At 42.2% G+C, this 24,654-nt stretch overlaps 2 protein-coding genes across 2 annotated transcripts in view; one reads left to right on the top strand and one right to left on the bottom strand.

The window, feature by feature from the left end:
- cpo (couch potato) overlaps window positions 1–24,654 on the bottom strand; it is a 46,290-nt gene that overhangs the window by 4,867 nt on the left and 16,769 nt on the right. Inside the window, exons 2-4 of the mRNA XM_066294724.1 lie at window positions 1,241–1,318; window positions 763–816; window positions 637–699 (exon numbers count right to left, since the gene is read on the bottom strand). Coding sequence (XP_066150821.1) covers window positions 637–699; window positions 763–816; window positions 1,241–1,318 — 195 coding nt within the window. The remainder of the gene's footprint in view (window positions 1–636; window positions 700–762; window positions 817–1,240; window positions 1,319–24,654) is intronic.
- LOC136345971 (uncharacterized) lies at window positions 9,169–9,728 on the top strand. The gene is made up of 3 exons (XM_066294723.1): window positions 9,169–9,299; window positions 9,365–9,537; window positions 9,593–9,728. Exons 1-3 carry the CDS (start codon window positions 9,294–9,296, stop codon window positions 9,696–9,698), a joined length of 285 nt encoding a protein of 94 aa, XP_066150820.1. The 5' UTR covers window positions 9,169–9,293; the 3' UTR covers window positions 9,699–9,728.

Consider the following 24,654-nt stretch of genomic DNA (forward strand, 5'->3'; position numbering starts at 1 on the left):
TAACATAAACGACTAATTCTTGCGAAGGTGAACGTTAAACGCTGGCGCCATCTACTGCGTTCGTTTCGATAACTTTTTGCCGCCGTCGTTCTCTCGCTCTCTTAGTTGTCGATTAGTGAGGGTAGATTCCCTCACACTAACTTTTTCATAGAGAAACTGCCACCACGTTGATTGGGGACGGTATGGCGACCGAGGGTGGAATCTTTGATTTAATCGAGGTTTAGTTTGGGCGGATGTGCCGTCACTCTGTGGTGCGGGTGCATGCATCTGATTAACCTTAATGGAGGGGAGAAATTAGATTCAAAACATCCCGAACAAAGCTCCCTTTCCATTAAGGCATTTAAAACTCCCTTAAAACTAAACCATAGTAAGTTGGATTAGTTCAAGTTTAACCCTCGGATGGTGCTGTAGAAAATTGCGAGGATTAGCACACCACGAACTTAAGGGATGCGTGTACTTTTGTTAAAGTTGGGGGTTGGATTATACAGGGCCTCCAAAAAGTATGCGTTCAATTGTCTCGGATTATTGTCTCGGAAATAGTGTGGTAAACAATTGAGCGTTTGCGTAAATACTTTTTGAACACATTGTATGTCTCGACGGGTACCTACGAAACAGGGTATGTGTACGAGCACCCACCTGTAGGTCCTGTTTAGCTGCCTCGGCCCCCGCCCTTGTGTTGAATGTGACGAAGCCAACGGGCTGGAAACGAGAGAGGAATTGTCTCGAATGGTAATAGAGATAGTAAGCAATGAATTGACTCACCGATGCAGTTTTCCCATTTTTGCTTGTTACTTTTAATAACGATCCCTCATATCCCTGAAAAAAAAAAATAAAACGAAAGTCAATTTTGATAGAAGAGTCTTGAAGCCACATAAAATCAACCGAAATCGAGAGATTCCCTCGAAATCTATAATTTGTAACCCTATTCCCGTTAAGTAAATGTTTACTTAGGTTTACGTAGAAAACTTAATTTATCAGGTTTCCCGTCTCGTCCCTATAACGCGAAACGTCAGGAACGGACTCTCTGGTTAGTCTGGAAAAGAGTTCCAGAATTACGGATTTAAATGCGTCCAGATTTCGGTCAATAGAGGAGAAACCTGGTTTCTTCTACAAACTTGAGTAACTGAAGAGACGAGTATTTCATACACTTCCTTAGCCTAAGAAGAAAGTGGGCATAAATAGGGATAAAAAGTGGCCTTCCTGTCGTGTTCCACGTGTAATAAATACTGGCAAGACATACCTCATACGCCCTGAACAGAAGATATAATTCTCGAGGCTTGGCATCCATCGGGAGGCCGCTGACGAATAATGTCCGAACCTGAAAGGAACAAAAAAGAATTAGGGATCAAAAAGGATTTGTTCTGCGAGAACTAACGTTAACTAACGGATTTATCAGGGGAACGCAAAAACCCCACCGTTATTTTCTATTATAAATAATTATTTTCCCCGAAACGACCACATTCGGTTGGGATATCCTCCCTTTTCTCTTTGTACTAAACGCAAGGCCGGCCTTCGCCATTTTGCGAAGATTTTTTAACGACGACCTTTTGGTATATCAACTTTTTCCCAATTTCCAAGTTTTCAGTTTCGCTACTCATGCTTCGGCATGAGCTACAGCGCCCACTTTTCCCTTTAAAAGCATTAATTATGAAATATTAGAGCTCGTAACTAAGGCTTATTGGATCCTTAAAACCGGGCTCGTGTTTTAGATGTAGTCGTAGAAGAAGAACAGCTGATGTTAATGCACGACTTTACGGCCGAACATTAGTTCACTTCCTTCAAACAGGTGCTTCGCGCACCTGTCCAACCGATGTTTCCTACGTAGGAAATTTGCCGCTCTTGCAGATGGTATCACGTGTGTTCCAAGTAAAAGATAAAAACACCCCACATCTGTTGAATAACTGAATTTTCGTTTATTTCAAATCCGAAGATAGCTGAAAACGGGGGGAAAATGGAAATGTGCTGGTAGGTGGATAATGCACCTGCCTGGATGACTATTACGGCAAACATTAATCAGGTGTTTTTTAAGCGTCAGATTCGTCCAAACCTTCCATTCCCCTCATTCATTGTCCCTTTATGGAGCTGTGTAGGACGTTTTTCAGTTAATGATGATATTGGCAGATGGAACGACAGTCGTTAATTACCTACGGACATTTGTAGTCAAAACCCCTGTATAAGTATGGTAAAATTTGAACTAATGATAAAAACTCGTTTCAGTACAAGCTCCTCTACTAATAGAGTGCTTTACCAGGCTTGCTGCACCCTCTCTCTCCTTCGCATTTGACAAGGTAGGTGAATGATCGATATACCTTCACACTTTTACACGTAACTGAGGGTTTTTGACCCTATTTTTGTATGACTTTTGTCGTGGATCCATTTAACATAATGAAACTTACGGTATATAATGCATTGCGATATGTTATAGTGGATTTTTTGCTATTCAGCATAGCTAAAATTGATTGATTACAATATGTACATCACATAAACCGTGATTTTCTATACGGGATGGAAATGGTAACGTTGCAACAGTCTTTTGTTGAGTCGCCATCTTGTTTTTGCTCGTTATCGATACGGATTCCGCCTCACATAGATAGTTGTCAAACTAACATAAGCGTTGCCAAACTTGGTGAAAACTCTTGCGACTGGCGAAAATTGCTCAATCAGGGATGGTTAGGGGATTTGAGAAAATTTGATTCATTTCCCGACGTAAACTGAAGTCGGACGCGGTTCGAATCTCAAATAGCGAATGAGTTTAAATATGTCCAAGGTTTGAAATTTTGCAAACGGAATTTGAATGGAAAAAAGCAGGGAAATTTCGCTTAAATACCTCTTAGTGGGTGAAAAGTTTTAAAAATAAAGCGAACTAACCCGAGCTGAAACGGTTGACCGATAAACCGAATTGTGCCACCATTTCGGCATCGTGATTAGTTAACCAGTGATAACAATCAAACGGTAGTAAACGACGAAGTTAGGTCAATGCGTCTCTAACATTCAAAAATCTTACAAAAACAAGGACGAAGTGAAGATTTCTTACGTTTGTTCCGAAAGACAATGCAGGAGAGACCCTAATCGGGAAATAGGGCTTTAAACGCCGTACGCGCCACCCTGAAAGACCTAGGCTTCGCTTGGTCTCAAGTTTCTCGTAACAAAAATTCAACACAACTAAAGAATACCGCAAGAACTAACATGTCCCAATTCTTACTTCCTCCTCCCCATTTATCTCCACGGCATCCATCTCCCTCCCTCTCGTCGAGCAACCGAAAATTGTCCACTCTAATATGAACGATCAACTGACAAAACAACCCTTATTAAAGGTATTTCCTCCGGATGCGGAAGCCGGTAATGCGAGCGCGAAAGACAACTCTGAGGCACCAGAAACGTGGCGCAATTTGGGGCTCTCCGAAGCAAACTGAGGGCGCGAAGACCTGCCATCGAAGGGATTGTTTTAAGGGCTCGTCTTGCGCCGTTGCCAGGTGGTGGGCGACACACACGCCGCTTTATCTACCTGAAATATTTACGTGCCCATTATTCGACTGATAGTCCACTATTATTATTTTATCGATCCAACGTCGTTTGACAATAATTGACAAAATGGCGAAGGAGTGTCCATTTCCTACGTGTTTTTGTTGTTAAAATGTTTGCGTTTATGTACGAAATAGAGTGAACATAAAGTTTCGGAAATCCACTTAGGGAAAACGTACGTGCAACTCAGTCGAGACAAACTTAGCGTAAAAGTTATTTTACATAATTTTCCGCCCAGTTGAGTCGACCAAACGTTCAGCGTAATACACTTGACATTTCCTAACAGTCCAAAACACAAGATATCGAGTTTTGCCGGAATGAAATTTTCGAGTTTTCGGTCTCCGAGGGATGATAAAAGTTGTTGTATAAAGTAAAAATCGGACGAATTTTTCCGAATTAAAATTAATAAAGTCGCTCTTTTCAGGGAGAATGTCCCGTTCCGCTCTAATAAAAGCCAAAGTTGCTGTTAGTGCTTCTCCCGCCTTTCTAAACCTGGCTTAATGCCCTGAGTACGTGGATCGCATTTCTTTATGGGTTTTCTTTTAAACTTCCCCCATCGAAATTCAAATGCGATAGCACTTTTTTCCAGTTTCGGATCAAGAAACATATTGTTAAAATTGCCGAAATCCTGAGACTTTTACTAGACAACATCGGAAACGGTGACGCTGCGCCCAGTGCCCTTCTGAAATCTGAGTTTTCACGGGGATATAATGAATTGTTTCAAATTGGAAAACTTCTTAAGTAAGATCTATTAAAGTCCGCTTCCTAAATATAGACAGACCCTAGAGAATTTAGGCATCAATAATTGGAGAGGAAAAATAACATCTCAGGACTGAGGTAATAACTTTGGGACTTAATTGGAAAAAAGAGATCTTAATTGAATTCCTATCCAGGCGCTCGAATCGATAAATTGCTATATCAAACAATTATTGCGGCAATTAAATTCGATTTTCGAAGAAACTTAGCCGTTGTCGTCTCCTTCGCCACAAAATATTAACTCGAAATTGTAAATTTTCACGCTACATCAGCCGTGAGGAACCCATGACGTTAACCCACATACACACAGTCGACCCTGGGGGGAATCTCGGCAGTTAAATTAGAGCCTCCGAATTAACATGGGCTCAAAGTTACAAGAAACTTCAATTTGCAGCGTTTGGCTCCTGCAGGCCCGTATGAAAAGCAAGTGCCCCTTATTCCGTCTGAGGCCTGCTGCATATTTGAAAGGTTATATCGTGTAATGAGTCGAGGGCGTACTCGAGGGAAACGTATTGCCGAGACTGTATAAGAGTTACGTGCAAGGAAAATTTTGAACGTGGCCTCCAGGATGATAGTTCCGAGGCCGTCTATATTAATGAGCCTATTCAACGTTGATAAAGGAGCCCTGCTATTGAAACGCGGTCGAGGCATTATGGATCACCCTTTGGGCACCAGGCACCTTCCGCGACGTCGCTTCAAAAGTCAAAAATCATAATTTTATTGTTGCCCTTACTAGCTCCGTCTCTCTCACTCTCCGTTCGAAGGGGTCAATTAGGAGTGTGCCGCGTCCGTTTTAGTTTTGTTTTTTTTTCCAATTGTCATCGATTTCAAAAGTGCAGCTGTCAGATCCTCCAGCGGCGCCATCTAATAGGAAAAACAGCGCGATTATTCTTCACGTGACAGAGCGGTGCAGTCATTTTTTTGCGAGATATCAACTTTTCCCTTTCCCTTTTCGTTCGTAACGCAGTAAAATACGATTATAACGCACATATTTTCATTCCCTTTTCAATTAAACATGGGAATTGCACATTGCACAATTCTAGATTAGAGAAATTTGCATTCCCATTGAGGTCAATTTGTTTCGTTGGATGATCGTCAAACACGCAACTCTTTGACTACAGCTTGCACCAATGTTTGAAGCTTCGTTGCCCCGAAGAATACTCGACAAATTCCGCAGGTTTCGAGATTAAATTAATCCACACCTAAGAAGACAAAAGCTCTCGATTAGGGCCGGTTAATTGCAGTAATGGCGAAGGCCGTCTAGGACAAGAATAGATTAATTTTCTAGGATTTTGTGCAGCAATGTGCGTGGTTTCCGGATGACTAACCGCATTGTGATTGGGTTGAAATGCACCACCGTTGTTATCCCCCCAATAAAGGAGATTTATACCTTGGAAGAGGGACTAGATTGATGGTTTTTGCCTACACGAGGGCCCAAGCCATGTTTCCCGACAAATTGGCGGAGGAATTTTTGGTAATAAAGAGATTTACGCCACGGAAAAGTGTACGTCCGTGTTCATTATCTGAGGACGTACTTTCTAAGGGTATAACATCAAAATATACGAGTCCATAAAAATCCAATAGGCATTTGTCATTTAATGAAGAACCAACTACCGCGCAGACAATAGTTGCTCCGTCCTGTTTTATGTGCCTCTAAAGAATTTTACGGTGGCCAGATTCCTATAGAAACGAGGAATTATTTTCACTAGGCTTGAGATCCTGAAAATAAACTCGTATTTCATCACATTTTACGTAGAAAGCTAAACATCGACTATGCGTCGTAACATGACACAGAAGCCTTTGGCAGCCCTTCCTGAGGACAGAAACGACGTTCGGACAAAGAAAAGGGCACTAGACGCCTCGAAAGCGACAAGTTCATTAGGGAGGGAAAACGTAAGGGTTCGCCCTTATTGCTGAATCTTTAAGCACCGCTGTTTTGTTCAAACATCAGCAATCGGAATTTTTAAGGATCATGAAACTTGAAGCAGTACCCTTATTTGATCCAATTAACATGCTTCTCCGCCCTCCGGTAATTAATGTTTGACAAGGGGTAATTGCCAGAAGAAATAACGAATTCATTGTTTTTTTTTTTTTTTAATTTCGTCTCGTTAAATTTGAATAAAAAAACTTTCCTAGTAATCCGGCAACGTTCAAGAGCGGTGTTCACCCATGCATTTATGTATGTCCTTTCCGGTTAAACACATGTCGACCGTGACCACGAGGAAAGATCCGGTGATAAGGAAAAAATAGCAACTGCAACTGCTGAAGAACCATTTTTTGAAGGGCTTAATGCGGAAAGTACGTGTATAAATAGGAACATATATCTTGGATAAGACTGCATTATATTATGTCCTTTTGTTCCAAATGATTCACCAACAATACCATCAACTAAGGGCTTTCAAATGTATTGTACGTGTAAAGCCTAAGGGCACGAGTTCTATTCTTTCCATACTTTAATTCGTTCTCCTCTTAATTGTTTCATCCATTGTTTATTGTCGATTATTAAAAGAGGGCAAACTTCCCTCGAGTTTTTCTTTACGAAGCCTAATTACGGAACTTAGTATGTTTATAGCCGCAAAGTTTGTTAGAAACTGTTTCGTAAAAACAATTTACCCGGGTCGAAAAGTGCAAAATTAAACTGTAAATTCCCGGGAACCGCAATGGAGCCCGTCGAACTTTCGGTTTTTGATTTATTTGTAGCTTTGTTTCGTTTTTATTCGATATAAAAATTCATTTAAAAGTTAAATTCGGTCCGGGGTCGTAAGGCAAGTCGATCCATACACGCGTTAATATTCACATCGATATTGGCAGTTTGTTGACAATATGGCGAAGGCGAAGCTAACTCGAAAACCTTTAAAAATTTGATGAATTCGGCAAGTCGATATAACTATCCTCAATCACGAACCGCCCGTAATGGACTGTGATCCATAAAGACCTTATAAAAACCTATAAAGCAAATTTATATGGAAACTTTATTAAAAACTTCGACTTTGCACTAATTTTTTCTTAACAATTTCACGAGGGAAAGCGCCGCGATTCATTAACGAAATTGCTGCATTTTCAACGCGGACATTCTCAAGTTTTCACTGGCTCAATGAATCGCTCAAATTCTCCTTAAAAAAAAAACGCAACCTTCAATATATTTCCCCTCAGTCGAATTCCGACAAATTCCCGATGTGTTTCGGGCAAACAAATTGAATTGTAAATATCCTTTTACCGCCTAAAAGGCCATTGGAGATCGAACCGGGAAGCGAATTTCCCAACGAAGAACAATACCCGAAATGGAACAACTTGTGCTTTTGCCTTCCTGACTAATTATTCTCTCGGAAATTGCCCAACCGAAAACTTTTGCTGTAAATTAAAGAATCCGCTAGTTGGAAAAAGATTTAGAGGAAATATTCGAGTTTGACTTCCTTAATGGAGAGTGGAGAGAAGTTATTTCTTAGTGAGCTTTTTCCATTTTCTGGAAATTCTTCAAAATAGGATTAATCCTATTTCGAAGATTTAGAAAAGTTAAGGCGCGGTGCAATGCGTTAAAGAGTAAGAGGGAGAGAGAGAGAGAGAACACCTTCACTCCGATCGAACACGTCATAAGCTAATGCAGCTGCCTCATTGGACGGTCCCGTAACGTTCAAGAGTGACAGATCGCAATATTCCCGGTACTTACGTCAGCTTATTAAACAACCACCTAGAGGGCATTAGTGGTGAAATGGCTCACCGGACGGTGGGGCTAATTTACGGACTCTGAGTCAAAATTGGTTATCCATTTAACGGAAACTGAGATTTATTAGCTTTATTGCCCATGAAATCTCGTTTTTAGGGTATTATCCAGCAATTTTAAATAAACCCGGGGTAAATAACGATAGAAGAACGGGTGGGAATTTTTTTGGTGGGTTGCAGGTTTCCGAGGTTCCGACCCACTGCGTTTCGTAGGGATGGCCCGTGTGGTAAAGAGAGACAGGTACACACGGAGTAGATTCTGTGCGAAGTTTCTTAATTAATTTTAAATTATTGTAGAAGTAGTTTTGGAGGTCTTGTTAGAGGCCGACATTAGCGAGCCCTAATGAACCCATCATTTTCGAATTACACCCGAAATGACGCTGCTTCCACCGCCCTTCTCCCCTTGCCGGGCCAATTTTAAATCTCCCAAACCGCCTGACAAAACAATGGTTGATTTAATCCCGGTTTAAAGAGTATTTTTCCTCTGAAATTTCACTTGGGCCCCTTTGTTTCGCGTTTATCTCATCCTAGATTGGTTTCATATCACGGAATGTCACGGCGTTTCGTTTTGACATAGAAAATAAGATAAATTCGTCTGCCAACGAACGTGCAATCGCCCCCAAAAAAGTTCCCGTACTTAAATGAAAAATGAATTTCACGAAACCAGAGAAATGCAGATTGCAGGGAAAATTGATTTTTTTAGGGAAAATAGACACGTTATTCTCAGCCGATGGTTTCGAGGGGCCGTGCATGGAATAGTAAGTAAATATTTACCCTAAAAGTGCGCCCATATATCTCCATCCAGGCCCGAAGAATTATTGCAATAAATGCCATCGCCCGAGAGCCATTTCTCACTTCCTGTGTATGTACCTTTTGAGATACGGTTTGGGAATTTTTTGACTGGAGGAATTTATGGACTTTTGCGGCCCCTTCGGGCAAGTTTAATAAGAGATGTAGTGCCATATTTAATTATTTATCGAAAGAGGAAAAAATTAGCAAAAAAATTAACGCGTTGATACGAAGCAAAACGACAACGCGACCGTGATCGCCTTAACACGGTTTTTTCTTAAATGCCACGCCCAACCTTTGATGTTAAGGTCGCATCCTGTTGTGTGGCGGGTTTCCGCAATAATTTTTTCTCTCAAAAACAGGTAATGATGTTAATAAATTCACCGGATTGTCGTTGGAAGGAGAACCACCGATCCATTCACGTTTCGGCAATATATAAACCACATGGTCGTGCATATGAGACTATATACAGTTTTTCGGCAAACGAAAAAGGTATTACTCACACCATGAAGGTAAGTACGATGCCGTGCGGGGGTCCGTTTACCCTCAAGCTATTTTCATTTTACTTTATTTTTAGACCGTTGTCGCCCTTCTCGTCGCCCTTGCAGCCTACACCTCCGCCAGTGGCGTGGTGCTTCCCCAGGCTTACAGCTACGGCGGTTTAGGGCTTGCTAAGCCGTTGGCCTACTCAGCCGTCCCTCTGACCTACTTCGCTCCCGTCGCGATCGCCACCCCTGCTATCAAATCGGGGTGGGTACCTCATTTTTTTTTTTTTTCATTTCAATGGCACGAAGGTTCTTTCTAGGTATGTAGCCGCCAACCCCGGAGCCGTTCACACCGCACCGCTCCCCGAAGGGCCTTTGGCCTTCAGCCACCATCTCAACCTTTCACCTCCGGCGGGGACTCTTTAGGGTGGATTCGGGAGAAAAATGCGAAAAGGACCGATAGCTACAGTTCAAATTGGGCATACACTTGTTAAAATAACGCTCTAAAATGATCATCTGAGGACAATATACTGAAGAGTCTTTATCCTCCACAGTGATATCATTGGGTTCCTAAACGTTAATGGATTTCCATATAATCCCACGACGACCAGAAGAGGAAAATTATTCCATTAAAATGTAACACAAAATTGAGCTCGCACTTTAAATTAATGACACGCAAAGTTTAAAAAAAATGTTCGAAGTTCAATTTCAATACTTCGTGGAGTTTCCCTGAGCGTCTATCGTGGATCGAAGTCCCCGTTGCATTGATTGGATTAATTTAAATGTGTAGCCGGGTGATATTTTCTCCATCCTCCATTCCTCCATGCGGCAAGAATTGCGCCCTTTAATTCATCTTTATTTTCGAGATTTTTATTTCGCACACTTATTTTTAATTCCCGCCACGGATTCTGGGTGGGGTCCGTATCGGGGTCGTGCGGAGGAGTTTTTGGCAACTTCGGCACATGATATGCAAAAACCGTCGCCGAATTATTGCCGCCATGTTCTGCGGGTCCTTGTCTCGCTAAAAAATAATAAACCTTCGACATTTTCGTTTTTCAGCCGAAACTTCCCTGTACCGTTCGTTGACTTGCACCCCCACAACATAGGAGACTGTCCACCGAGTTTAATTCAGCTGAATTCAACGTTCGGCTTTCGTCATGCAACTTTTTTCTGTCCGATCCAAAAAAGTGAATTTCGAATTCGTCAGAAAAAATAACGCAATTTCAAAAATCCAGTGGATTTTTGATAGCGAGCAAAGTTCACTTTCTCATGGAAATCTTTAGAAATTTTGGTTTTTCACCAGCTGCCCGCCCGTTATAACCATTTTTTTCTGAGCGTTCTACGAACTATTTCCATGGTCGTCCAGTTTTTGAGTTGATCGCCCCAGTCGGTTTGAAGAGACTCAGGAATGTAGTTCGATTTCGCGTGCAATAAAACGTTCATCATTCACGCTCAGTATCCCCTCTCTCCCTCGCCCCGTTTCATTCTTTAGTATTTCTTAATACCGATAATTATGAGTTTTTGCATCGTGGAACGTATTCTGCCGACATCTGAACCGATTTCTCGCATACTCTTTCCTTGAGAAAAACGTTGAATCATTATTTTCCTTTCGAATTCATTAGTTTCATATCGCATAATTTTCATTATGAAAATTCTTAACAGCTTTCTCACAATTGTGCTGAAACTAAACTTGTTTATGCAGTACCGATAAATCAAAAGTTTTATCAGCACCATTCCGACGGGTTTTTTGTCCCTATTTTTTGTTGTTATCTTGTTTAGACCGCTGAAATTTGTGCAGAATAACTCTAATCCGGTATTATTATTTAGTTTCTTTCACTAAAAGAAAGCTTTGAATAAAGCAATAATTGTTGCTTTAAGTCGGTTTTTGAAATAAAATTTATTGTAAGTCAAGAGGACACGAAACAATTCAATTTTAGCGTACATGTAAATGCAATAGTCATTGGGTTTTTGTTTATCCTCAAAAGCCCTTGGACAGGTGTCACCAGTTCGAGTCGGAACGTAGGAACTGTGCACGTGGAAGAAGGACCGCACCATTTTTTATATCCCTCCGATAAAAAGACCATCCACGAAGTGGGCGGAGTCAGTCTGGCCGGCGTCTCGTCTTCAATGCGTCGATTAGTGTGGATTTTTCTGCTCCCGCGACGGTGGACATTTTTAAGACTACCAGAACTAAAAGGTGCAACGTGACCAAATGAAAAATAATTAAATCCATTACAAGAACGTACATCAGGAAAAATTTTGAAGCTGTGACAGTTCCGGTAACACTGGACAGACTCCGCCCACTTCAACCGCTAGCCCGCGACGCACTTCGTTGGTCTTTATCTGAGGCATATTTAAATTTATGCGGTCCTTCCCCCACTTGCCTAATGCCTATGTTTCGACCTCAGCTAGTAATACCCGTTTATGCCTTAATACTTGAGGAAATGGGAAAAATATACCGCCCGGTGGTTAGTTTGCAACGTGGACATGCGACTTTAGCGGAGGTGTGTTGTCGCTTTCGTCGAGCGACGTTGTTCGAGGGAGCAAAATTTTTCCCGTCTGTCTGAAGTAAACTTAACTTGCTGTCGACCCAAGACGCTCGTGACGTAATGGCTAGCGATTGTTTTATGAAATGATCGTTCGATTTTGACACGAGGGCGTTCAGCGAACCAACGTTGCCGGACGAAACAAAATCTCTTCCCTCGGATTGCGGAGCATTGAAAACTTGAATTTGCTGTCGAATCGAGCAACCGGCAACGTGGCGATTAGCGCCTGTTTTACAAAACGGCCTTCGGACTTTCCCGAAAGACGTGGTCGTTGCGGTCGAAGGCGTCGCCGAATGCGACGGAATTTTTTTATTTTTTTTTTTCTTAAGGGAAAATGCCCTTATTCAACCAAATCGGTGCCGTTTCGAGGATGTCACGTGACAAGCCTGGGCCTCCAGTTGGACAGGTATCAACTGCTTCTCTCTACATTTTCAACATCCGTTGAATCTCCCATTGAAAAACACACCCTTGCGGAACTTTCGAAACAAATTAAACTTTCCAGAAATCGGGCAGGAGTTTGGAAATGTAAATTTAAATTATAATTACGTTGAGAAAGTTAAACACAAACTTGTACGGTTCTTCTGGCGCTCTAAATTAAAAATTTAGGTGATATATTGAATGGTGCAGTTGGAGAAAATTACGAGCAAAAACTCCTTTCATGCTCTCGATTCGAGAAAGTACCAGAGTCCCCGAGCAGAGCCGTATTTGTACGGCTTGTTTGGACTTTATTTCCCCGGGCGCGAAATTCTGTAGTGGTCTCTTTATGGAAACCTACGTGGGTCGCTTTTGACCCGAAAACCGCGAATCGGGGAGGAAACGACGAGCCGCAAACCTTTTAATGAAAACTACTAATTAGGGATGTCCTCTTTGGAAGTCATTATCCCGAAACCCCAAATTTGTAAGTGGAAACGGTACTTCCTGCCCAATCCGCCAACGGTGTCGACCTAGACCGTTATCAATGTCAATGTCAAACAAATGCTACGCGCGCGGTTGCCATATTACGTTTAATAAATAATTGCAGCACTTTCGGGAATATTCCGATTACTAGTGGCTCAATTTCAAGTAATGTCTGACTTGCGGTTTATTTCGCTCGGTTTGACTAATTAATAAGGGAACATCCCGAGGCTCTGGGGAATGAATAGAGGCTCGTTATCTTAAAGGCGGTTAACTCTTGAAATTTCTCGAAATCGATTCGATTAGCGATACTCGACGAAACAGTCCGCAACATCCCTTTAGACCCGAAAAATCTATATTACGTGTGTGTGCATGTGTGTGCATGTGTGTGTTTATGTGTGTGTATATGAATGTATGTGTGTGTGTGTGTGTGTGTGTGTGCCTGTGTGTGACGAAGCCAGAAGTATGGGCAATATGATCCTTGTAGCAATTCTAGACTGATCCCCGCAGGATTTACTTCAAATCACTTTATACGTGTAGGAAGATTCGTGTCAGGATATTGATCCTAATTCCCCGCCCTCACTATTCGAGGGATAAATTGAGTTTTACAAATGCCGAGAATTAGAATGCAGCAATTAAAAGTTTCTTCGTTCGTCGATAAACAACATCAAGTGGATAACGCACATTGGACGATTATTTATGGTTCAATACGTGAAAGGTTCTTAATGGAGTTTATATGGAAAAGGCGGCAAAAGTGGAGGCTGCCACGCATTGAGAGCTCGTAAATCATCAGCCTCACGTGCGATACATAAGAATTCAGAAATATTGACAAAACAGAGAAATTGTATAGTGGGAAAGCTGCATTAACCCTGACGGATAATTGTCTGTGGAAGAGCTACGTTTTGAAGTGAATACAGAAAAGCTGAACTGTCACCTAAAAGCTCAGGGGGATTTACGGTTTTAAATTCCCGTAAATCGTTCCCTTCAAGCGCCTCGTCTCGCATATTTCTCTATGTAGGAACTAACTCAGCATACAGGATGACGCAAAAACATGATCGCAAGTGAGCCGATACGTCGATCCCCTGCCGCTGACGTCGTCCCGTATGCGACCACCGGTGTTTTTTTTTGTTTTTTTTTTCATCACAGCTGATGAATTTTGTTGTTAAATAATTCCGAGCACAAAGGCAGGAAAAGCGCTTTAACGGAAATTAAGATCAAATTTGAGGTACAATCCTGCAAAGCGGCAGGCTTCAACCCGAAATCTGCGAACACGTAAAAGCGTTTTGGAAAACAATCGACGCGGACCTAATATAGAATTCAGCTGCCATTCCAGAGTTACAGAAAAGCCACTGAAGTTCACATTTTCACTGTCCGGAATATGCATAATAAAGTGGCTGTTAATAGCGTTTCCGCGTCTGACGCCACTCCGAATATCCCTAATTCCCGTGTGAACCTGAAAGCTTTTCAATTATGTAAACATTTAAAATCTACTCTGGGCATACACTGTGACGTCATTTGATTGTAGCATCACCTGTTCCGTGACAGATGACAGCACGACAGTGGTAGTAAAAAATTGTCGAAGTTGGGAATCGCAAATGGAATTTTATTATCAAGAAATTCCGTAGTTATTGTTCGGAATTACGGTTCTGCGCGTTAATGCAAAACAACCAGAAAACTGATAGCGATCTTCTGTTTCTGACATATTAAAGCCGGGAATGGGAACACCGAGGGATCGAGAGATCAAATCCTATTGTTATTTCCATATAAGCTGGGCGTTGAGGCCATTTATTACCCTCTCCGTCGCTCTGCAAATCAATCGATTTTGCAAATTTATCGTTTAATTTGGAAAAAATGATGGAAAGCAATGATTAAATTGTTACATGACAAATTTGCATTGAGATTCACATAGTTGGTTCTGCATGCAGGATGACGTACATTATTCGGATTGAGGAGTCATGTCTCGTAAATTAGAAAGATTTGTTAGGTGACAGATACATACATCAAGATGAAGTTTTTGTCGTGCAAGATTACCTACGATATGCAGATTGGAAAATTTTCATGCGTCGCAATTAAATTCGGGAATTTGACGTGTACCGGATGCGTCAAAAGAAACATTTTCGGTTTCCAATTGGAACTGACGTCATCCTCTGGATGTGAGATTTTTTGAAACGCTTTTCCCGACTCACATGGCAGTCTTGAAGTTTTCCCTTGTTTTCTCCTGACGTCATCCTGTACGCGACTTGTCATCAAAATACTTAGTATTAACAATTGTACTTGACAACTACATTTTCCGTTCTTTCTCTGCCTTAAACGAGGACCATAGAAACAACCTCGTCAATCCGCAAACTGCATGTTCGTCACGAACTAGGGATGTACACCGTTAAAACTTTCAAGAAATTGAACTTTCCGCTGGAACGGATTACTGGATCAGATCCAATTTTAAAACATCCCCTTTCTGTCCATTGATCCTGCAAGTTTGTGAGGAACAACTTTATATTGCCGCGGTTGTTTTCTGAAAGCAACAGCATTATTCAAGTAAAAATCCAAGAGGTGCATACCCGGTGACGTAACTACTTTGAACAATGAACGAAATTAATTCGTAATTTTGCAATCTCAACACAGAAATGCAGACATAGACAGGCCATTACTGAGGGATATAGAGGCGCAGCAGTATCCTTTGGGAGGAGCTATTCCATCAGCCGGGAGACAATCGGAATACGAAATTCGAACTGTGCTCTGGATAGGCTTTTGGTTTATTTATACTCTGCCCTGTCAATTTCCTATCCAGCACAATTTCCCCTCAATATAACATGAAGCAGGATTCTTTAATATTCTAGCGGCTTTGTTTCTGCTTTGACCGATAAAAGTTTTTATTTATTGTATGCGCAATGGCCGACCAATTCGTTACCCTTTAAGGTACATTAGCATTCACGACGTGTTGGAGAGCCGTATATCATCGACGTGTATGACCGAAGCTATTGATTGCGGCACTAATGATATGCACAACAAAGCGTGCCAGGCTGTTATTATTTCCAAGGCCTTTCGAGTCATTGTTACACTTTTTCTCACTATATTAACCACCGCGATTTATTCACCTGAACGTGCGGATATTATACTGGATGATGCACATTATTGTCATGTTTATTTATGTTGATTAGATGGTACGCGCGCATACTGAAATACGTCATCGTTCGGTTTTATTCCTGAAGCTGTCAAGGAACGGCGATCTACTTTGGGTAATCCCTACGTTCTTTTGCTGCGGTTTCGTAAAACTGCCACGCCCCTGCTCGACATAACCACGCATCGCAATGGGACTGTTATATCGCGGACACGTCATCGTGTATGCACGTCCTTATTTGTATCGCATATTTCGCGTGGGCAACTACATTCATTATCGAGCGAGATAGAGGGAGATACTCGTTCCTTAATACTCAAATTTCGAAAATCAATCACGAAAACAATCGTCCTGCAAACAAAAGACCGGATTCGCATTAGCTTAAAAGCTTTCAATTTTCCAAAGTGAATTAACTTTCGGTTTTGTTCAATTTCTTCGCAAAACAATTATCACTTTTTGGGTTGATCGTCGTCCGAAACCGGAGCATAAATAAATTCCATCCCCCGACAGGGTAAACATCAAATGCAAGAGGGTTGTGCAGAGACATTTCTGTTTTCGGGAAACGGCGGAGGCGCTCCCTCGGGATTCCATAAATGCCGATCCAACATAGAGAAGTTCGGCAGATATAGAATGGTGGAAACTTTATAGATCGGGAAAATTGCGGCTTTGGAGGTTCTCCCAAGGTCTAGTGCGAATTCTAGTGATCGATACTCACGTGATAATGGGTTCAGCGGCTTACCTGAAACAAAGCAAAGTTTACTTTTAATTTTGTAGCCACGTGATAACGAGAAAAGCAGGTATTGGGAAAATTCAGGGTAAAGCAACATTTAATAAACGCGATCGATTATGGATATCATAGCGCAAACAGATAACAAGAGATTGCAATTTACAGGTTTTCCAATCGCTTTCTATTAAACGGAATTGAGTTTGATTATTTGGAAATTTGATAAATGATTTATTCAGCCAATATTAAGGGACCGATTTTAGCTACATGGAAACTCTAAGTTAAATTAAAACAAATAGGTTAAAGTGCGCACGGGAAAACGCGGTTGCGGTTGCTCTTGGACGGTTCACCAACCGGGGATGAATGACATCACTCAGTATGCTCATTTAAATTTAACGTAGAGAAGCTTGGTGTTCCTCTCTTGACGTAAAACGCAGAGTCGAGCCGTAAAATGTAGTCAAAATGTGGGTCATTATCTACCCCAAACAGTGTTTTCCACTAAGGCCTTATTAGCTATTTACTTCCCTTTCTAATTCCTCTCGCGAGGACGGCTGGACGAGCAATAAACAACGAGGATGTAATTTGCGGAAAAGGCACGAAATGGGACAACATAAACATGTCTTTCTGGGGGCCGTTTGGGACCCTCCTTCCTGAATGTCACTTTAATAATAACTTTTTGCGCTCGCGTTCGGGCAAAAAGGCATTTTTCGCATTTCTCGACCCAAACGGTGGACTTATAATTTCTGCTAAACGTCAAATCGTTTGTATAAGGGGGAGCGGAAGGTAACGTGGTTTATTTTGGAGCAATGACGTAATCACCCTCGATATCAAAAACCCTTCGCCCTTTAGTGCGCAAATTTGCAAGGCTCGATCGATGAAAATCGGTCGGTTTTTAAGCCAGTTACGTATAAAAGTAATTTTGGATATCATTAAAACGTTCGAATCGTCGATCGCACGGAGATCCGATGGGGTAATGTTTGGCGAGTGGGGAGGCTCAGCGCGATCTTGCCGATTGACACGTCTTCCGTCGACAGCCGCTGGACGTATTTAAATTAAAGATTCGTTTACTCCATTTAGATGTTCACGGTGAAGTTTCGCATTCGCGCCTTGTCCAGCTCCCAGGACTTCGAAACGGACAATTCGACTACCAACACACAAACACTTTTTTGAGACGCGAATCCGGCCTGCACTTCGTGGCGATTCGTTCGAAGAGAGCCACTGCTTTTTTCGTTTTGGATTACCAAACAGGCCCCACTTTTTGTCCCCAGTAATCGATCAAAAAACGCTTCTGTATTGCCCCGTTCAAGCAGTGAGTTGCATGTGGTAGATCGATCAGCTTTGTTTCCTTCGGACAGATCATGTGTGACCCACACCTACTCGGTCACTTCCATCCTTAACGCGTTATTGCCTGAAGCTGTTGGTCAGCCTGGTCAGCGCGAGTCGAGAAGATGAAAAGTGCCAGATCAGATACTCAAAAAGCATCCAATACCGGTTTCGAACCATTTCGGGTATTCGGCTCTCCGTTTGCGAGTGAACGAGTGGCATTCGACTTAAAACGCCTTTGGCACCACTTTGACATGCAAATTTAGCTGATAAGTAACAAACAAATATTGGCATGCGCAGAAGCGACATTTCTCTTCGGCCCCCCTTATAATTTGGTCGGATAAAGTGAACGGGAATCGACGTCAATCGCGTCATCAATCAATCCTCTTGACAATTTCGCCCGAAAAATGGAAAATATCCGAAACTTTCCAGAGGAAATAAGAACCGCGAGTGTTAGACTAACCGATTTATCAATATAAGCCCGCAATCACTTTGACGTTAAAAATCGGTCCCATTGTCTAATGATTTATGACTATGTTTTCAAAAGTTGAGTGCTAAATTGACTATTTGCTATTACCCCATTGGACTTTCCCAGGGAACTTAATAATGCATTTACCGGCCTGGTTTGTATTTAGCGGTCTCCAAGCGACGGGCGCTAATACCGAAGAAAACTTAAATATTCTTAAACGAAAACTCATAAAAAACTTACAATTGCGTGTCGAACAAGGAACGAAAAAACATATTAATAATTCGTAGTTTGGAATTTTATAGTGGTCTTTCCAACGACCCGCATTACTGTAATCGCCCCGAGACTCGGTTCGTTTTATTAAACACCGTGAGAAATTACCATACTGTTCGAGGAAACTGCCTAATAATACGAGCGATTAACAGTTACTTCAATTTAATTACGAGACATAAAAGTCACTGAAATGGACTCATGAAAGGACGATGAGAAACCTTTGTCTTGGGACCCTGGACAGTAACACAAAACATCCCATATTTCGTTTCTCTCAGCGGCAATCGCTTTAATACACACAGCGACGAAGGTCGAGAGTTTTCGAACAAACCGAAGTATTTTTGGGGGCATTCTGTGTGACGTCACGCTTCTTCCTTTTCAAGGCACTCGACGTCAAAACACCTGCGTCACCGTGCGGCCGCAAACGACTTAATTGCGCGGAACCGTGAAATTATACGCATGCCTGGCACCGTAACCAAAGTAGCACCATTCGTCTTCCAATTCCAGCCACGTCATCCTGCATGGGAAAGCTTTTTCGAGAGCGAAAGAGTCCGGCCTTCGTTATTCTCTTACGTTTTTAGGATATCGGCAACAGATTCGCCCGGCGGCCACGTCATCCCGTATGCACTGAAAATAACTGAGCACACAATATAAGAGATACTTTTAGTTTTCTGTGTTATAACCCTGGTTTATGGTCTCCGTTAGAACAGTAGGTCGCAGTCGTAAAATTTTTATTAAAAATTTCCTCTTGCCTAGAACAATATCAGCAGCCCTCTGTGTTTTGTTTAGGCACTATGCCAGCGGAACATAAAGAAATACATAAAACCTATATATTATACCTTCGTCCGGTTTTACACCTTCCGAAATTTCAAAATTGCACTGGGTCGTAAACCCAAATTTACGACATTACACTGTAGCAGTCATATTCAGTCCGAATGCAACGTCAAATAGCGCACCCGACGCCGTCAGTGAACAAGAGAGAGGAGGCCCACTTCTCCTCTTTATCTTGACCAACTTTTGGTAACTTGCCTACGTCACTCGGTATGTGCTCGTTCATTGATTTGTATCGAGAATTTTTCAGGCTTCGTTTCACCGAAAGTTGCGTGTTTTCATGTGGTCCCGAGGGGGAAAAGGGAGCGTCGCGGGAGCGCCACGAAGGTGCGCCGCGACGTCACCGTAGACATAACCGCTGCAATCAAACCGAATTATGTTGTATCGTTATCTGTAGTAAATATTCATAATCCGAAGAAGCGAACAGCGCGATTTTCCATCGCATTTCGAGGAGGAAAGTATCCAGCAAATATCCGAAATAGAATTTAAAACGAAACGGGGGGCACGTGACACGGGGGCGGAACGGGGTGTAAAAGGTTCGGGGTTAAAAACAGCCACAACGAATACCGGAATAAGTAATCAGGCAAACCGATGCCGACACGTTGCTATAAATTTAACTAAGCGGATTTCGAATTGCCATGAGGCAAAACTGTTTGAAAACTGTTAAAAATCTATGGTGGTTTCTCTTTCGCTCTCATTTCGTTTTACGAATCCTCATAAAGGGACCGCACAAAGGTAAAACGCGGTTTCAATATTTAATTAACTTCAACTCCGCGAGGGCCCATCTAATGCTTTAGACAATGTTTACAAAATATTTACGAATCCGCCATTAGTAGAAACGAAGTAGGTCAACGTAGCGATAGCAAATGGAGTATATACAACCAGCAATTACATTTAATCGCCCAAATGTATTATTCATATTCCAGCTTACCATAATGACATTGTAACGGACCACAGACTTCTGTTCGTTAAAAGCGAGATTGCAGCTTTGTCTTTGTATTTATATCGACTAGAAACTTCCTACATTTGCTCCCCCGAAATCCCTTCAGCATTGTCAACAATCGGTGATTTACAGCAGGCAGTAAATGCTATTTTGCATAGTTAAAAGCTGATTTCAACCGCTCCACTCTCTGCAACTAGACTGTTGGTATTTGGCTGGTTTGCTTAATTGTTTATCGCCGGGAGACGGTTTACACATAGATACGTAGGCTGTAAATATTGTGTGCAAGTTTCGAATGAAATACGGGCAGACGGCCAGAGCCTTGACGAAATGGCGAAGCCGCGCGACGGGGGCGACTTCGCGCTAAAAATCGAACGGGCTTAGTAACGATGGAATATTTTTGAGAATGGCGAAGGAGCTTCCTGACAACGCGGCGAATGCTCGATGCATTCCACAAGATGTGCAATAGTCATTAGTCATTACCTATTAGTCGTGGTCGCAGAGGGGGAATTTTCGTTGAAAACTGGACAAATTGGTGCGGTTTTACGAGTGTTAACGGGATAGAGTTTACGGTTTCAATCGGCAACGACGGAGCATCAGATAATATCATAGATATCGAAGACCAGAAGGTTTTTTGCGGGAAAATTTTCGAGGGCATAGCAAGTAGAGAAATTGCTTTAGTTTAGACGATTAACTCGTGCCATTGTCGAGATCCCCACACCGTGACAGAAAATTTGCTGCCCTCTCAATAGAGGAACGAAGGCGTAGAATTTTCAAATAAACAAGCTGAAAGCGAGGGCGTCCAGGGTGCCGTGGCGGCCCCCCCAATTGGGAAAAACAGAACCCGAAGTGGCACGTAGGAAGGATTACGGTGTCTTGCAAGTTGCTTATTCGGTTTTTATGAAATTTCGTACTGTTCGATGAGGAGCTGTTGCCCCCTCGTTTCGCTTTGCGAAAGGGACAGGACAAACTGACGAGAGGTTTTGCATATTTTTGACGAACCCATTAAAAGAGTAATTCGGCGGGAATTAGCCCTTCGCATAGTGAGTTTCGAGACGTCGATTTATCCGCCGATCCAATAAAACGTCTAGGAATTTCCCGGCGAATCCGACAACAAATTTTAACTTGGCCAAGTGGAAGTAAATAAATTCTCTCTAAACGGATGAAGAATTTATTAGATCCCTTCCAGGACACTGGAACAAGTCAATAAAACGTCAAACGAATGGAGAGGAACGAAAAAAAATTGGATTTCCCTAAATTATTTATAAAGCTCCCGCTGGAGCTTCTAGAATAGACAATGCATATTAAATAAACACTAGGAAAGTGTCTTTCCAAGGAAGCTTCATGGGAATAACTAATGCATACAGGGTGTTTCATAACGGTGCTGGGCCGCGCGCGGAGGGGGGAATCTGCGGATCATTCTAAGAGAAAAAGTTCATATCTACGTCGGACCGTTTCCGCTCGAACGAGGTGGAAAAAAAAAGCGCAGGAAAATTCGTTAACTTTTTTCGCGAAAACGATTAATATTATGAGAAATATTCGAGGGTTTTCCTTCCAGAAATAACGAACATTCAGAAAATTCTTTTTGGTTAGAGAAAATTAGTGGCGTATAACATTTTTCGTTTCAAACAGTCGGGGGTGCGCCGATGGGGACGCCGCTGGGGACGCCGCTGGCGGAATTGAAGACGTCGTTTTCAATTCGAAACAAAGCGTTCCTACACCTATTTTACGCCCGCCAAGTTTCGAGGAGATATTTAATGCCGGAACGGACTCCTCGGGAAAAAAAAAAAAAAAAACAATTTTTCACCACCATCCTGCGTGTCCGACGGAGAGGGATGACGGACGCGCGCCCGCATGATCTTTTTGCCACCTTCAAATTGGCCCCCTGAATTTTTGCCGTACCACTGCGGAACACCCTGTACAATCACAGATTTGCGGCCTTAATGTACTTAATATTCCCGCCTCGGCTGTATTCTAATTTTAGTTCGGACACGCAACATGTGAGAGCAAAAAAGGGAAAACATTTCAGAGTCATATCACGCAATATTACATGCTTGGCAATTCATTTTCGTAATGCGTTTTAGTATAATTTATAATAAATCGAAATATTATTATTATTTGCTTTGGCGATAACGCCTTTAAATAGCTTCTGCGAGGGGCGAGAAAGGGACGGGGGGGCGGCGGCGGCATTGCCCACTCGCAGAATACGATACTGACTTTGGGGAAAAAATCGGAACTGTTAACACGAAATCAGCCCATTTAAATCCTTCTAATTCCGCCTTTAAGGGCCCCCCTTAATGACGATTCCTCCGAAGTTCTCAGAAGAATTTCTCCCAAAAAAAAAACAGTAAAAAAGTCTTATTGTCGGGCAATGCGATCGGCTTTTTATAACCGCAGGGTGAATAAATTACGCCGACTTAATGAAGACGGATGGCTGTGTAAAGAATGGGAATTATGCGATGTAGTAGCTGAATGCAAGTCTGTCGTCTCAGCGGAATATTATCTTTTACGTTCAAGACTGAAAATTTAACGAATATTAACGAGAACCATTAGCTCTAACTGCTAGTTTTTATTTGCCATCCATTAGTTTCGCCGCCCCGAGGAGACACGTTTCGAATGGTCGAAGTTTCCGTCGAGGCCGAGAACGCGGAGGAAGTCTGGCAACGCTGGAATTAGGTGTCACAATCTGACACTGGGACGGAAGCGGACGTGGGAACGTCTTCGTTCGGGATGCCGCCGCCAGATGTCTTCACGCGAGACCACCCAGGTGAGACGATCTAGCTTCGCACGGGCCTTCTTCGCTCCGCGGGACCGAGAAGGTACCCCAATTTTGAGGGGAAAATGAAAAGCGGTATTTAGCACTTGAGGGCGAACAAACAACGCTGATTGGCTGAAAGTTTAAATTAACTGTGTTTTTCGTGCCGCTCCCCGTTTCGTTTGCATTGCGAGGTCCAACAAGATTTATTGTTCGCCAAATATAGTTTTCGGCCTTTTGTGACTTTTTGTTTCGGGACTTTAATTAATTTTTACCTCCTCAAGGGGGTTCGCCCCGCAACGCAGTTCCCTGCCATTAACTCAAATAATTCCGGGAGTCACTTAACTCCACGAGGTTTTGCGCCCTTTGGGTGCATGTTCTTATTAAATATTTAACGTCAAGCTCCTGGATGCATGAATTATGCCAAATAATATTTAAATGAGGGCAAATTTGCATTACGTGCATCGCTTCGGGCATTAGGAGCTTTACGTGTGCAAAACTTCACCACCTACTTTAAAACAATATCTTTTTCTTAAATCGAATCTTAATGTCATTTTTGCCTGCTTCTGGAAACTTGCACCATATTCCTAGCAGTCTTTTTGTTCCTCGAAAAGGATTCGGGCCCGTTTTAATTAAACGAAAACACGCGGATTTTAATTCCATTTTTATATGGATTAAATTAAGGCTTTTTAATTAGAGCCCGCTCCACTACCGTTATTAGTACACTTTGTGTAAACTGACCCATATTCTTTTACGCCCAGAGAGATTTAACGTTTGGATGTGCACGTATTTAGGTGTGCGATCGTTTAAAATTTAATAATACGTACAACGCTCGGATACGCTCTATCAGCTAACTTTAATCAGCTCGCAATTAAACTATGCGCTGCAGCTACGAAGTTAAATTAATTGGTGTCTTATTGCGTGAGTTACAGGCAGGCCCGGATGTCGTCGATTACCTGATTAATTGCGGGATCATCACCTCTAAAGAGCGATTTTGGGACGAAAATCCGAGCCTAACTTGACGAAATGGCGGAGGAGAGTTGCGGTGAAGTTTCGCAACGGAAAACACGTGGAGTCCATCGAGAGCCGCTGGTTTCTCCGTTCGTCGTAACAGTCACCGCTAGAATTACCTCGGATTAGTTCCGGTTATTTCATGTTAGTTCTCGTTGCGCGGCGCGGCTAGTTCAGGCCGCGCACGCCACTGCTCGAAATTACTAATTATTCTTCCTGACAAGCAACAAAGTCGGTTCGACTGGTGGATATTTATTTAAAGCGTTAACCTTGAGATAATTAGAATTTGTTCCCCTATAATTGTGCGGTTTGCGAAAACCATCCAGCTAAATAGCGCAAAGTGAAGTGGCCCAGCTAAACATACCATGGGCACTTAACAACTTCGTATTCCGCGGTACGCAAAACTCGGAAAACTATCTATTTTTAATATGGTAGTTTGTGCTTGAACATAAAATTTTATATATTTATGTGTGCGGATTCGTGACGAACCCGAAATGATATGGTCGT

This window comes from Euwallacea fornicatus, chromosome 21, assembly GCF_040115645.1.
Source record: "Euwallacea fornicatus isolate EFF26 chromosome 21, ASM4011564v1, whole genome shotgun sequence".
NCBI lineage: Eukaryota > Metazoa > Arthropoda > Insecta > Coleoptera > Curculionidae > Euwallacea > Euwallacea fornicatus.